This window comes from Thunnus thynnus, chromosome 5, assembly GCF_963924715.1.
Source record: "Thunnus thynnus chromosome 5, fThuThy2.1, whole genome shotgun sequence".
NCBI classification, from domain to species: Eukaryota; Metazoa; Chordata; class Actinopteri; order Scombriformes; family Scombridae; genus Thunnus; species Thunnus thynnus.
Genome location: NC_089521.1, coordinates 1,451,518 through 1,468,513, shown reverse-complemented (window position 1 = coordinate 1,468,513; position 16,996 = coordinate 1,451,518). Strand labels below are relative to the sequence as shown.

At 39.0% G+C, this 16,996-nt stretch overlaps 1 protein-coding gene across 1 annotated transcript in view; it reads right to left on the bottom strand.

Annotated features, from left to right (window-relative positions):
- The window catches only part of LOC137182449 (cytosolic carboxypeptidase 4), a 218,276-nt gene that overhangs the window by 11,032 nt on the left and 190,248 nt on the right, over positions 1–16,996 (bottom strand). The window contains exon 26 of the mRNA XM_067588662.1: positions 12,546–12,685. Coding sequence (XP_067444763.1) covers positions 12,546–12,685 — 140 coding nt within the window. The remainder of the gene's footprint in view (positions 1–12,545; positions 12,686–16,996) is intronic.

Below are 16,996 nucleotides of genomic sequence, written 5' to 3'. Positions count from 1 at the left end.
TCAAATAAAAGTGGAAAGAGGCTTAAAAATCCTGTTTTTGTTTTTCTTACGCTTTTAATTTTAGAAAATTAAAGTGTTACAATAAGTGCTGATGAATACACTACCTTATGAAGGAGGTCCCTATACCGAGTCTTGAACTGGAGTCTCCCAGATTATAGATGACTGTGAAACTTTACTCATCGCCTCATTGCAGACAGACCTCTACCTACTTATACACCCATAATACAGAGACAGCCCAGCATGTAATGTGTCGGGAGGAACTTCAAAGGTGATTCTTGCTTTGCACTTTTCATTTATTGCCTATTTTTTTACAACCTAACTTTTTGGAAAGGAGAAGGGGAACAACAGGTTATGGAGAGTCCCTTGGGAGAACTTTGAGTGTGTCATTAGCTCAGCTTTATCTCTGGTTAACACCCCCAACTCTGGGAGTGATGTCCATATTAGGAAATGTGCGTCATGTAGCAGGTGGATGTGACTCCCCTAGTTGAGATGTTTTTTTTCTTCCCAAAAAAAATTAATTTTAAAAATATCTGTATGAAACAAATCACATAAAAACCCACTATTTGTGCTTTGCCGAATAACATTTTTGTATTCAGGCACACCCCTAGTATGTACTTGAAGTCGCTTGCTCACACACAAACACACACACAGAGGCTCCTGCTGTGCTGTGACAGCTGGCCGGTGACAGCCAATCTGCACTGCCCAACTCGCAAAAATATGCATTAATCAACCACCTGAACCTGACCCGACCCGCAAACCGCCAACTTTTTTTTACCAACCGTGTTTACTAAACACCAGTAGGCTCAGTGAGCTGTGAGGAACAACACGCATCAAACACAGTGACATGTCTATCAATTAAAAGATAAACAATTACTAAATCAAATATCATAAAGTAACTTTGATGTCAACATACAATTCATGTGACTTGTTCTTGTGCAATATGCTCTGTATCAGAAATGAGGCACAAATCAATTTTTAGATCTTTTTCTTTTTTTTTCATATTGCCACCAAATTTCTATTTAGCAGATTCATGGTTCAGACTTCCATGGACAGTGGAATCCAGAGCTTTTATTTTGACAGTTTGACTAAACTTGATGTGACATTTTCCATTAAACCCAGGGCCTCAGTGTTTGGTGAATTGCCCCAACACTGATGATGCAAAGCTATCTGAGCCTATTCTTTTAGTTTTGTGGAGAAGGGGTCATCTAATTCTTCAACTCTGCTCATTTTCCTAGAATGTGGGCATACATGTGACTGCCCTGACCCAACTTGAACATTTTAGAGCTGTTACACAGTCATTCAATAAGGCAAAGTGCGGGTGACCTACACTCAACATTGTACCTGAACGCCTCCTGTGTAGTCACCCTGTGCTGATCTGCTAAACATGCTGCTAATGCTATGCATTCTGTCTAGACTCAGGGTCAGAGTGTCCATTCTTTAATAAAAGCTCTGTTTTTGCTGTCTACTTTTCTCTCTTTAGCGCACTTTTCTCTGATTTGTGTCACGCCTCGTCTTTGCTCTCTCCTTGACATGTGGGAGATGTCAGTCAGCAGAGCCCTGAAGCTCCACCCTGCCCCTGCACAGAGCGGAGCAGCTCACTGATGGTGGTATTCAAAGTTTATTAATATTAAATGTATCATTTGTCCAAATTGCACCAAGTTTGACACTGCACTCCCTTTGTTCTCCAGCAATGCACTCGCCAAGTGTGGAGTCAATTGGATGAACAGTTCAAGAGATTCGTGAAGGACATACAGATATATAGAGATTCTTTCCTTTAGTGGACAGATACTTCCACCACAGCTCAACAGGGAAATACTGTCCAAGGAAACACAAAAAGGGAATTTGATGCTAAAAAGACTGTAAATGTGGCAGATATCCACTTGATATGACTAACTCAGGATGCTGAAGCCTCATATAAGCTTAAGATCAACTTTTAAATGCATTTTTGCACAAAATGATTTTGGTCCCCAACACTTACATTGAAATCACATTTGAAGGAGATCTTTTAATAATCAGTATGAACAGGAGGAATAATTACAGCGAGGAAAACCTCTTCCACTGTTCATATGGACACCTGACCTGTGAACCTATCCTTTAAGGATAGCAATGTCAATTAGCATTGGTCAGTCTGTCTGACCAACACTGTTACCTGACAGTTTGGCTGACAGTTTTTGTGTTTCATATACTGAAAATATGATTGCAGCTCATTTAGATGGTAATAGTGACAGGTGCTTTGTGGCTGGACTTTGATTTTTACTGTCCGCAGCACACTGTCTTTCCTAAATAGTGTATATTTTGTTATAAAAACATCTGCCTCTCTCCATTTTTTACCTTCTCTTTCTCACTTCTCTCTCTGTTTCTTGCTACTTAAAACAAGAAAAACTACTTTTGTATGTGTTAAAACAACATCTAATAATATATATATATATATATATATATATATATATATATATATATATATATATATATATATATATATATATATAATTCAGAGTCAACTTTCAATAAATAAGTACATTTATATTCACAAGTGAACTTAAGAAATGTTTTAGAAAAAAAGTGAACAAAATTAACAGTCAAAGACAGGACAAAGAATGAAATGAATATGTAAGCTTTGTCAGTATCTATGACTCATGCACTGGAGAAAGGCACATAATTATTGCAGTGGACATGCTCAGTTTCAAACAACAGCAGAATGGGAATATAGTGGGCAGGTACAGGAACAGTATTTAGAATACAATCATAACTTTTGTCCTACAAAGTGCCTGGTGTCTGGTTCAGCAGTGGAAAGAGAGTCTCAGGGCAGAGCTAAATGTATTCCATCGAGTACAGCAGGTTGTAGGCCCTGGCAGGCTGCCATACTAGTTATGAATCATAGTGCTGTGCTAGAGTTCTAACAGTGTTTTTTCAAAGACACTGAGAAACTCCTATGGGTGTAATAAGAGCGAGAAAAATGCAGCAAAGAGAGGCGGGGTGAGAAAAGAAAAAAAATGAAGTGGACAGAGAGTATGTGGCATACATACAGAGACAGATGCATGAGAGAGACAGAAACCCTGAGAGAGAACAAGAGAGGCAGTTAGTGTCTTCTGTGGCCAAGTGAGAGAACAGGAGGGGAAGGCACTGGAGGCTCGGTCCTTAACTCCACACTCAGTCCCAGCTAAGACTTTTTAAATATCTCCTCCTCTCACAAAGATATCTTTTATATCCTTGGGTCTGCTTCCGCCAAAAGTTTCCCAAAGCTGAACTCTCAAGAGATCCTCTGCTCAAACAGAGAGAGAAAGTTAACAGTCCAGAGGTATCTGAACAGACTGGAGGCTAAGACAGAGTGGTGTTCAAACCCAGCAGACGATAAGCAAACATGGATTTTGTGAAAAAGACAATTTGGTAGATTCTGTAACCACTACTTGCTATGAATTGGGCTAAGTGTCAAATAAATAGCTACACCAATATCTTACGTACAGGCCCTTTAAGGAGGATGATAAGCAAAACACAAGTTCAACTAGTGAAAATAGAGAGAATGAGTTTATTCCACACAGGGAAAAAATTTAAACCAAGATTTCTTTCACATTTGGCCAATAATAAAATAAAATAAAAAAATATATATATACCCCTTTAAAATAAAACAATAGACCAAATTAAATGTATTCATTTTTTCCAGAGCTCTTCAACTGTTAAACCAAATAAATAAATCAATAAATAAATGAAATGAAATTGACCACCCTTCAGTCCTTTTGTTAATATCATATTCAGTTCAATACAATTTTTTAGTCCTTCTTTATGTCCTCCTCAGATGCAACTAGTTTAGTTTACTTTATAGTTTTGTTCAGTTCAGTTAATTTAAGTTCAGGGGCCCCCTTTTTCCTTTTTTTTCTTTTCTGTATTTTGCTTAAGCTTATCTGTAATCACACACACTGGACTCCGTTCATTTGTTTTTCTGCCTCTCTCACTCCCCCTCCCCCACCTTCTTTCTCGTGCGCATCGCTACTGACAACAGCTCATACTGCAGGCGCTTACCGCCACTGTTTGGACTGTTAATCAAACTACAACAATAACTCTAGCATTGAATTTGACTGAATATCGGTTAAATGTAAATAAATGAGGGTTACATATGAATCAGTGTGTATACAAAAAATCAATGAAGGTTTAACTAACTTTCTTATGCCACTATAAACACTATAAACAGCAGAGTTTAGAGTCTGTTAAATTCATGGGGGTTACACTTGCATTGAAATATTTCCAATTAATAGGCAGCTTCACTGTTTTCCAAGTCGGTTCCTATGGTCCTAATGTGAGAAGTGCTTATATGTGAATGACTATTCAGTGCCTATATATACTTTCCTCTGTCTTCTTTGTATTGAAATATCCCTCTTCATCCAGCTGACTGGACTGGAAATGCAACACTGAGGCTGTCTACAGCAAGGGACAGAGCTGATTGTGGTCAAAGCTGGATGCAGCTGCATTCCAGGTAACACAGTTGCTGTTGTTCTGTATTCAGAGTTAAAGTCTATTCTATTCTGTCAGAAAACGAAGTCAGGTTTACCAAAACACTGCAAAGTTTGTTGCAGCATGGAATTTTCTGTTCTGTCTCCGTTCCCTCTGCACAGGGCACTGGTTGATGGTGCAGCTGCCTGTCCGGCTGCAGGCACGTCTCTCTCAGCTGCCGCTGTAATGTAGCTCTGGTCCAGTGGTTGCTTCCTCCTCCACAATGTGTTGTGTCTGATTCCACAGCGCGACATTCGGCCTTGTATCATATCATATCAAGTATTTAGTAGTATGATATTTTAGTGTCTGCTTTTCCCTATCGCTAGCATAACATGGTAGGCTGAGTGTTTTGGGAGACCTGCTTTTGACTGTCCTTGAAGGCACCACTACTGATATAGCCTGTAGTTCTTCGTTGCCCCCAACTACGTCACTGTACATTTCAAAGAACAACAAATTTTGTAACTGCACCCCAGAGACACAGAGAACATTAAAAACAACTATTGCTGTTTTTCACACTATATTTCTCCCTAATTTGGATAGACAGAGATAAGCTGAAAATTGGCAAAGTGGTCCTTTAAGTAAAAGTACATAGTAGGTATTATGAGCTTGATGTAGTTAAAGTACTGCAGTAAAAGTAGTGGTTTGGTCCCTCTGACTGATATATTATTATATATGACATCATTAGATTATTAATAGTGAAGCATCAGTGTTAGAGCAGCATGTTACTGTTGTAGCTGCTGGAGGTGGAGCTAGTTTACACTACTTTATATACAGTTAGCTAGTTTAGTCCAGTGGTTCCCAACCAAGGGGTCAGGCCCCTCCAAAGGGTCAGCAGATAAATCTGAGGGGTCATGAGACAATGAGAGTTCTGATACACAAATCTGTTCTCAGCTTTTCCACTTTTTCTCTAATCTTTGATTTTTGGTAAAATATCATTTGAACATTTATTGAGATGAAATCATGTGATGTAACATTATAATCACATTATAATGACTTATAACAGTGATTATAATGCATTATAATATGATCAAAATGTGTTACAACTATAAGAATTATAATGTACTAAGGGCTAAATCCACAAAAGGATTGTACAGCTTTTGTGGCCTCTAAATCTGTGCAAATGAGACAAAAATATAGCGTGTAATTCACAGAGCAAACTGAACTGCCGAGCAAATAGCGTCATGGTGTGCCTGTGTCATTTGCATGTATATAAGTTAGGTAATATTCATACATTTGGTGCAAAATTGGCCCCTTTTTATGCCAATAAACCTGGTTGCAAAAACAGTCTAATTCACAAAGACCAAGCTAATTGCCACACGCAGTTAGGGTGGAGTTACGTGTAGTTAACTGTGCGCACATTCACTTCTCACTCACTCTCTCTGTTTCTCTTGCTTTCCCTTCAAATCTTCAAGTTTGTGAGGCTTGAATGATATCAAATTAATATTGAATGATATCAAGGGTGAAATCTTCAGTCAGACATTGGGGGGGATCAAGTGGGTATGAGGTAGTAGGCTTATCTCAGACTTTCAGTTACTTAAAAATAAAAACGTCTTGACAGCTCTGATGGAGCTAAGGATTCATCCATAAGGGATTAGATTAGAAACAATTCCATCATATAAACATGGAATCTGTGTGTAACAGCTGACCTGTATAGATGTGTAGCAGAACACAGAACATTAATTACTGTCAGATCCTGACTGATCTGATGTTGATGAAGTTACCACTGCTGTGCTGCTGTGTGTGTGTGTAAATGCGCACAGCCTCTCTCTCAGTTTGGATACACACATATCATTTTAGCTGCTGTGTGATGCTGCAGCCAGCTGTGACACACAGCCAGCTGTGGGCACAAAACAGAACATCAGTGCTGATGTTTCTGCGAAATCCTGGATACATTCAGTGACACCTGAACAACATTATTGATTCAGACATTACTCTCATTTCAGACCTGAGTCACTTAATAGCTGTATTTTGACATTTAACTTCAGCAGATCATGTTATAGATGCAAAATACTAGAGAAGTAAAATAAGCAAAATACATGAAAGTTGGTTTGTGATTGTGGAGAGCTCTGTGTGTGTGCAACTCTGCTAATTAAAGACACACAACTGCTCCGCTCACTCAAACAGATGCAAAACAAGGGCAAATTGCACTCAGCTGCAAAACTTTATGGGTGTGTTTGAGCCATCATATCATTACCACAAAATCTTTTGTGAATAGGACCTTAAAACAGGGAAGATTGCAGGTGCAAATGCTGCGCAATTCACAGTGCTATTAGGGACTGTTTGTAATTTATCAGAGGGAGGGGGGTGCCTGGGGTGTGACTTTTATTTTATTTTTTTTATCTTGACCCCCCCTGGAGGTACAAATATTTTTTCTTGAGCCTCCCTAGGTGACTGGGGAAAATGCATGACCCTCCCTCCACCATAAATAACCATATTTTATTATATTCACATCAAAGATAGGTAGTATCTGAGAACATAAAAAGCAAAGGCTGCCCTTTTCAAACTACATTTAAAAGCAAATCGTGACTCTTAAACCTTGGCCCTCTGACGTCCCCTCCCTTATTGGGAAAAAACGCAAACTACCAGCACAACTTACTGCGTCCTCTCCTATAATACTGCAAAAGTTACCTACAACAATTCCAGCTCTGAAAAAAAAATAAGACGCTAACTTACTCCAGCCAATGTAACGAGCAAACAGCATGGAGGGAGTGAGCGCTATCACCAAAGCATCTAATTTCTTAAGAAAAATGCATATCCTCCTTACAAATAATCACATCATCACACAAACTGTGCACTTCAGCGGAATGAAGGTGCATGACAGCCACTCGTCCTACCACACAAAATCAACATTACTTTGACCCCTGCTGATTTGACTTTTTTGATCCTGTCTGAATGCAGCACCCCCTCATGTTTTTGCCCCCTTGATTTCACCTACCTGAGAGTTGAGGGTTCCCTTAAGTCTAACATACTACAATGCCGAATTTGGTTCCCATTCAATGAGTAAAAGTGCCCTACAGAAAGTACTGTATGAGAGAAAACATGGTGAAGTGCCATTCCAGTGAAGAACATGAGATACTTTGCCCCATAATATGCTCTTATGATGGAGTAAACTGGCCGTTATGGTAGAAATTAATGTATGCTTTATGTATGCTTTATGACCGTTAGGAAAAAGCACCCTATTAAATAATTTATAGTTGCTGACATTTATAGCTGACATTATTCCGTTCAGTTGATTTTGGTACAGTACTACTCACTAGTTTGCTCATTCACACCCCCTTTAGATTGTTTGGGTCAGTGCAGTCTAAGCTGTAACCTTGATACTACTACGGTTTGTGAGGTAGGTCACATAGCAATTTTTTAAATTAAGTCAGGTGTATGGATTAAATATTTTTAAGGATGCATAACTAATTTATGTAAAATGTATTTAAGTTGGTTTTATGTTTAGGCCTGTACAAAGCTGCATAACATGCTAAACAATAGGCTATATGGATAGTAGCTAGCTAGCTAGATACATACTCAGCCATCTCTATACTTAATATTCAACAAGTCCTCCAAATTAAATGACCACATAGGTTGTTTATACCATGCACTCCAGAACGACCCATTGGAGTGTTTTCAGAATGACCCATTGGAGCGTAATATGCCACTTTCCAAAACCGTTACAAATCACTATTAAAAATAATGATGTTTTATGGTGTGACAACATTGGTTAAGGTCTGGTTAGCTTTAGGCACAAAAACCACTGGGTTATGGTTAAGGAAAGATCATGGTTTGGGTTAAAATGATCACTTGAAACGTGGTTAGTACTTCTTTAAAGTTAGTCAACCTTCATCATGGTAGACGGACAACACAGTGAAAGACAGACAGGGCAGTGTTCCTCCTCACAGTGTGAATGTGTCTGAATTTAACAGTCAAATGTTCATTGGTGGAAACCAACTTATTGAGACAGGCTACTTTGTTTTAGTTTCAGTCAGACTTTGGATGCCATTATTTAGATATGAGGATATTTTGCTCGGTGTAATGATCACTCCTTTCATCCAGCCGCTCAGAGCCGCACTTTTTCTGTCTGCAGCAGAGTTTACATTAGCCGGCATATGCTTGCTTTTTGCTGATATCATGTGTTCGGCAGATGAAAATATCAACGGCCAAAATGTCCGGTGGGAAATATGCCAATTGCCAAATAAATAAATAAACAAACTCATTAATAGCATATTGAATAGTCTAATATTGTGTGACCCATAAGATATGTCTTCTGCCCCTGTCTACCACTGCACAGAGAGGTAGAGTTAGAGAGAGTATTACACAGGGAGAGGTAGGCAGTCACACATCAATGTCACAGGCAATAAATGCTTCAAGCGTAGCATGTAATTATCTGAAAATGACAGAAATCAGTGATGGATCTTATTTCATTCACATTTAAATGGTGGATGACATTTTATGAATAATACTGCTTAGCTGTTCTGACAAGCATTCAGCACATCTAGAAAAATTTACATGTTGAAAGAGGACAAAGGACAAAGGAAGACAAACAAGGAAAAGTGGTAATCTGTCAGATTACCACTTTTAGATTACTACTGTCAGATTACCACTTTTCAAAAGCCAAAAGAATGTGAGAAAAAAGAAAGGGAGAAGAAGAAATGGATGAAAGAAAGACAAATGACATTAGAGGACAGTGAAAGGATAAAAAGAGAATAGTGGGAAAACAAAGAAAAGTACTGAGAGAATTAGATGAATTTAAACAACACATATATATCAGACGTGTATTGTATTCAGGTGAGGAGATCTTCCCACTCTTGCTGTCAGAGCTCACTGGGGAGATTGAACAGGCATCTGAAAATCAATAGAAGCCATTCAGCTCTACTTTAGATCCACACATCAATCAGTGCGGTAATGGATCCACAGTACAGAATATCTGAACCAAGATGTGTGTGGACCAAATGCCAGTGTTCATGTCTCATGCTATACACACATACACACACACAAATTATTCTTCTTGTTCTTATTGTTCCTTTGTTGGTGAGATGTTCTCTACTTCAAGGGCCAAGAAAGAGCTTTCACATGATGGGAAAAATATGTTGCATCTTAAATTGTTATAAAATGATATGCACTGACATCACTTTTCCATACCCAAGACCAAGCGGCATTGGAAATTTTGTACAGTCGGTAGAACCAGGGCCTGACAACCTGTGAAGAAAAATGCACTGTATCCTGTTGAGCTTATGCACTTTACCGAATACACATGGCAGCTTCATTCTATTTTACCCAGAACCCCAGAAACCAACCAGTACTCCTACCCTAGAGTTAGACATGTGTGCTGTATGTCAGTTAGTTTGTATTCAATCAATAAATACAAATTCATTTATGAATATACTCCATGTATGCACAATGTCTACTAAAATAATAAAGTTGTGAAGAATCACACAGAACCCCTCTGCAACACAAGGCTTCAAGATCAGGTAAAGTCCCTATCATTTCTGTATATTTTGTGCTGTAGTGGTGCATATTACTGTATTCTTTGATTGTGATATTGATTACATTACCTCAAAATAACTATTGCACAGTGAACTCGGGGCCTTTAGAGCCCCTGAGGGTAAGAGATCCCTAGGGTAGTTGCCCACTTGGTAATCCAGTCTTGAAAAAGTAGCTGTCAGTGATCTGTGGATAGTGAAGTTTGGTACATTTAAACCATACATGTTACTATTCTTCTTCTTTTTCACAATGAATTGCATTTTTGAGTGGCTAAACATCTTGAAAACTCTTGAAATTTTGCACATGCATCAGAAGTGGGGGGAAATTGTATCTGTTGTAGTGATTGGGCTTGGGCATGCAGGCTCCGTAGCGCCCCCAAACACAGGGCCATTTTGGAAAAAGTTTCTCTAATGTTCATGAATTTTGATGGGATCATTGCTCTCATCATTATTCAATTAAATTCAATTTTATTTATATAGCACCAAATCACAACAGAAGTCATCTCAGAGCACTTTTCACATAGAGCAGGTCTAGATTGTACTCTTTAATATATAGAGACCCAATAGTTCCTCCATGAACAAGTGCTTGGGGACAGTGGTAAGGAAAAACTCCCCTTTAACGAGAAGAAACTTCAAGCAGAACCCGGCTCTAGGTAGGCGGCCATCTGCCCTGACCGGTTGGGTTGAGAGAGAGAGAAGAGGTTGGGGGGGGGGGGGGGTTGATTCTTCTCCGGGTATGCTGTGTATGGTTCTTCCACACACTACTGAGGCTCCTGTTTGTTAAATGAATAAATTGTTAAATTGCCAACATGTCTTGTTTCTTCAAAGTTCAATCATCCTATCCACCAAACACCAAACAAGAGTCAATGGCAGAATCAGCTGTTTGTCATTGGCAGAGAAGATTTGGCATATTTTTCATGGGCGCAACCCACATACTCATCCCACAAATGCATGTTCCTTACTAATGTGGCACCATTTAAAAGGGAAATAAACAGGCTTTCCAACGGTATAAGGTTTATTGCCAAGAAGCATTATTACAACGAAGAAATAATCTACCAAACACAAATTTCCTTACTTTTTGTGCTATCCTTTCGCAGCTCTACACCTGTAACATACTTGGACTGATGATGGTGAGCACTTCAGACACATCACAGTACATGTGTCCATGAGGGCATTTGTATTCAACTTTAATTACATGTGATAATGCTTAGTTAGTGATTACATCAAAATGTTTACCTGTGTTCCCTCTGATTTAGTTTATTCAGTCAACTGCACAACAGCTCTTTACCATCTTCGCAATGTTTTTCATCTTTTTTTACAATGTCAGTATAGTATATAATGGGCAGATGCTGACTGTTGCAAGTTTAACACTTACAGGGGAGTGCCCCCTCATCTATAGTGTCCAGTAGCACCCTTAAATCCAAAAACTGCATTTTGCTGTGGGGGTGGGGCTTTAATTGCAGTAGTCTTAAGGTACATTACAATTTAATTCATGTAACACTCAGAAGTGGCACAAATACATGCAAATCAAAGGTGCATGGATATGGCACAAACTAGGGTAAAGATTTATACATTTGACTCATCACTCTGAACATCAAATGTCAACCTCATGATGGGACTAGAGGACAAGTCAGGTGATCACTAAAGTCACTGGGATTCATCCTCTGGACACCATGGATATCTATAGCAAATTTCATGGCAATCCATTCCTCTTTTGCTGAGATGTTTCAGTTTGGACCAAAGTTTTGGACTGACACAGACTGACATTGCCATAACTACAGCCATGCTGCTAGCATGGCTAAACATCAAGTTATCTTGAGTTGTATGACTCATCATTTCAAAAGCAAAAAGAAGAAGGAAATGAACCAACTGGAGTTCCTAAAATCAGACACACACACACACACACACACACATACTAATACACGTCAGTCAGAGAACAATGTTAGCTAGCTGTCTGTGGTGAATAAATAGACTGATCAAATCAGCCATCTGAGTGCTGAGGTCGTGAGGAAGGCACAAGGCTTTGTGTCATATTTAAATGCAGTTTTAGGCTCACAGGCTTCTGGAGCCACTTGTACGGCTGAGTTTTAAACCACTGATGGTGAGCTGGAAGAAATAGTTGGGAATCTCACACTGGTATCACTGATGTATGATGTTCAAGCATTCCAGAAATTTCCTGTAAAAATGTTGTGACTGTGGTGTACCAACTTTAGCCTGTCGCATTTATCCCAACATGCTCCATGATACTGGCTGATTCAAATCATTTAGTGAAGAGGACAGAGATCGATCTGTGAGCTGCAGTGCATTCTGGTCTTGAGGCTGCTTTCAGTGGGAAAAGCAGGAAAACTTCCCCTCTGTGCCCCCTAAGCAACCCTGGCAAGGTCTCCTTGAACTGAATCCTAAACAGAAGTCACTGATCTCCAAGATCTCCAAGTCACTCAATGAATATTCTATAAGTAAACAAGGGAGGCATGGGAGCATGAGCAGGGCGCTGACTTCACTAATGAGGGCTAGAGGTTCTATATAGGGTTCACTTTTCTAAAGCTTTTCCTCTTATGAAGTCTTATAAATGTCCTTGTCAGGATGGTTTCTTACTTGTGTGACTTGTGGTCCATGTTGATGTGGTTGATGAGTTTCCTGCTGTACAGGGCCTTCATGTCTTTGGTTAAAGACAGCAGACTGTGGCAGAACTTCATCCCCATCTCCTGCAGCTCCCTGGTACCTGTCTGCAGGCCCTACACACACACACACACACACACACACACACTCGTTTAAACACAATTTTACAATTTACTAGAACCAGAGCTGTGTGCTGGTAATTTGTGTATTTTCTGTTCTTTGCTACAGCTACAGATTTTGATAGATTACCACATACAAAACATATTGTCTACTGTCTGCATTTATTCTCCAGTATGCCTTTAATATTTTTTTGTTTATTGGGTCCCTCTTTTTTCTTGTGTTTTATTTGTGAATCTATGCTTCACCAGTTTACTCCTTCATTGCATATTCTGCATTATTGCCCTTTCCCTCCAGTGACCACCCCCCTTTTCTTTATCTTCTGCTTTTATATTTCATTGACTTTTTCTCCATCCAGTGCCTCCTTCCTCTTTCTCCACTTCTATCCTTCTCACCTCCCACTCTCCAGAAAGTGGTATACTGCTCAGTGGTCTGCAAGGAAAATGACATAAGGAACACTACTGTATGTGAGTGTGTGTGTGTGCGCACGCGCATGCATACGTGTGTGTGTGTGTGTGTGTCTGCATGTGCATTTGTGTGTGCCAGTGCTGGTGTTTTTAATTACCTGTCACATAAATTCTTATTCTCAGGGTATCAAATACTGACTATTGAAGCTTTGCGATTGACTGACTGGAGGCACCACTCAGAAGTATTTTACTCACTGTCACCGTGTTAAGGTTTTCTTTTAATGATATCTTTCACATTTCTTAACACAAAAACACTAAAGTGTCCTGGATAATTCAACAATAGGTTAATGTTAAGGCCATCAGTTTTAATTGCTTCTCCTTCGATTCTGAGAAATTCTTATTGATAGCAGAAGGGTAGGAAAGTGCACTGAATTATAGGCTGACTTGGTGCATTCGACTCCTGTTTTGGCTAAAATATCTGACATAAACCAATGTCTTTCCTTTTTCTTAACATAGATTATCTAAATGCAGTGTACTAACTAGTTCAGCTGTACTAGATATTTGATATATTCTGTAGATATATCTTCTTATGACCTTATTTAGAACCCTACTTTGCAAACCGGGAGAACTACACCTGTGGTGTTGATTTGTATCAAGCTGAATGGTGTAGCTCTAGGGAACTGTAGTTTTTAAAAAATATTAGTGTTTTTTTTTTTTTCTACAATTGGAAGTTGTAAATACTGAATTAAGAGTAAACTGGGGAGTTTAAGGGGATGGTAAACAGATTTCAAATTTTCAATTGTTCAATGGGTGAAAATTAATTTTAATCATATTTTACCCATATTTGACAGTGCCCCCAGTTGTTGACTATACTCCCATGATAGCTGAGGTCTATAACACTTGGTCCCATTGGCTTGCTCTTTTAGTTAACATGAGTTAAGTTTATGATATTGCACTGCCACACTTCAATGATGATGGCAAGAATAGCATGCATGGCGGCATCTTTATTGAAGTGAATGAGTGATGAATCACTCTTCGTGCATGAATCACACATCAATAATAGCTTAATTTTACACATGATCCATGATGGTGAAAATACAAATACATGGCAAAAATAGCATACCGTCGATATTTTAGAGAATCCCCAGAATTTCATAAATCATGTTTTCAGGAGAGCTCACGTCTTTAATAAGAGGAGCCAAGCTCCCCCTGGCTCCCCTGTAATTCACACCTTGAATGAACTGACTGTACAAAGGAAATATGGACTGTGCTATGAAAAAAGAAATGAAGTATATTAAATATATGAAGGCGCCAAGAGAAAAGATTAGATGTGCATAAATAATTAAATTATCTAACAGTGGAGGTTGAATGCAATGCACAATCTAAAGTCCAATTCGATAAAAAAAAATATATGACAGTGACAAGTGCAGGGATTAAATGAGGGATGTGAAATGTAAAGTCCAGTCTTCATCCCAATTATATATGGCTATGGTACAAGATTTGATTTGATGCACACACACACTCAGAACATTGGAGTGCTTTATTGGATGACATGGCTCAATATTAATTGAGCAAGACTCTATTGGCAAAATCCACAAAGAATGGATTGTGCCCGCTAATAGCACTGTATATTGTGCAGTATTTGCACCCGCAATCTGCCCTTTTCTAAGGTCCTATTCACAAAAGATTTTGATAATGATATGCCGCCGCAAACACTCCCATAAAGTTTAGCAGCCAAGTGCAATTTGCCCTTGTTTAGATCTGATTGAGTGAGCGGAGCTGTTTCCAGTGTTTCAGGCTTTTCTCCACATTCTAGCACACGGATTGTTCCTTAATGAGAACTGCAGAGAGCACAAAAGCCTCAAATGGTGTGTCTTTAATTAACAGACGTATGCACACACAGAGTTCATGCAACATCAAAAACCAACTGTCATGAATTTTACTTCTTTTACTTCTCTAGTAATTTGCATCAGTAATATAATCTACTATAATGTCAAAATACAGCTATTAATGTGACTCAGGTCCGGAATGTGTTAGATTAATGTCTAAATCTTACAATAATGTTCAGGTGTCACTGAATGTATCCAGGATTTCACAGAAACATCATTGTTCTGTTTGTTGCCCACAGCTGGCTATGTGTCACAGCTGGCTGCAGCATCACAGCAGCTGAAACAATAAGTGCGTCTCCAAACTGAGAAAGAGGCTGTGCACATTTACACACGTGGCACAGGATCTAACCGTAATTAATGTTCTGTATTCTGCTACACATCTACACAGGTCAGCTGTTACACACAGATTCCAGGTTTATGCAGTAGAATAGTTTGTAATAAACTTATAGGTGAATCCTGAGCTCCATCAGAGCTGTCAGGACATTTTTATTTAAAGTAGCTAGAAGTCCAAGATAAGCCTAAAACCCCATACCCACTTGACACCCCCCCCCCACACACACAATGTCTGACAGAGGATTTCATCACTAATATAAATTCAATATCATTCAAGCCTCACAAGCTTGAAGATTTGAAGAGAGAGAGAGAGAGGCAGACAGAGAGAGCGAGTGAGGATTGAGTGTGCATGCAGTTAACATGAACTCTCTGAAGATGCTAATAACTCCACCTTAACTGCATGTGGCAATTATTGCTGGCTACAACAAGGCTTATTTGTATAGAAAAGGGCCAATTTTGCACCAAATGTATGAATATTAATAATAAATAATAATTTACATGCAAATGGCACAGGTGCATCACAACGCTATTTGCTTGGCAGCGCAGTTTGCGGTGCGTTTCATCCTTTGCAGGTGCTTTGTGAATTACACGCTATCTTTTTGTCTCATTTGCACAGGTTTAGCAGCAAAAACCATGCAATCTTTTTGTGGATTTGGCCCTATATTTTAAGAAAGATGATTTCATATTAAATATCCTCAGCCACATATTCTTGGAAATATAAAATGAAATGAGCAATGTAACATTTTACAATCACAGGCTATAAAATGCCTTTTCTTAACAGAGATAGTGGTGTTTGGATTCAAGTTGCGGCAGACAAGCGGCAATTTGAAATGGAATGAAGCCAACTGACGGCAGACAACCCAAAACAGTGGTCAAACGCGCCAAGTCCACCCACAACACAATACTCCTCCATAGCCCTCTGCTATCAAAAACTGAAACAAACAAACAAAAAAATATATATATATTTTTCAGAATTGAAAGAGAAATAATTAAAACACACAGTGGGGATGCACCAGCAGTCAAGCTATCCAAACTATCAAGCTAACATTACATTAACATTACTGTAAAGTGGGGTAAAGCAACAACACAAGATAAATTGGACGGTTAAAACACTAATGTCAGTTTAAAAAACTTAAGCTCCACTTTTTGCTGAAAAGTTTTTGCTAGCTACTTACTTTGTGGTCCTTTTTCTGACATTGTTATTTTATGCTGCACATATCAGTTAGTGTCATCAACTCTGATTCATTCATCTGTGTCATGAAAGCGGCTCCACTCTGCCTGCTAGCTTCAGCACAAAGGGTTTGTTTGATTAAAACACCCGCATAGGAGGGGTGGGTGGTGGATTGTTGGTCACCCCTTGTTAACAGGAACAGCTGTCTCCGTGTCTCATACCAGGATACAATGTTCAATCGGAAAACAAAACCAGCGCTCCTAGAAGATACAACAGAAGCTCCGGGCCTTTGACAGCTGTAAAGGGATGTCTGCGTAAACGCCATTTGAGAAGTGGCTAAACAGCGTTGCATTAGTTTCCACTCGACAAAATAGGATTATCCATAGTCATATTCTTGGTCAGGGTGGCATTATTTAGCATTTGAACACCTTTCTGGGCTTTTATCTCTTGTAGTTCTGAACAGTAGATCTTGGTTTATATTTTAACATGAGAGGTTATCTTGTCTTGAGA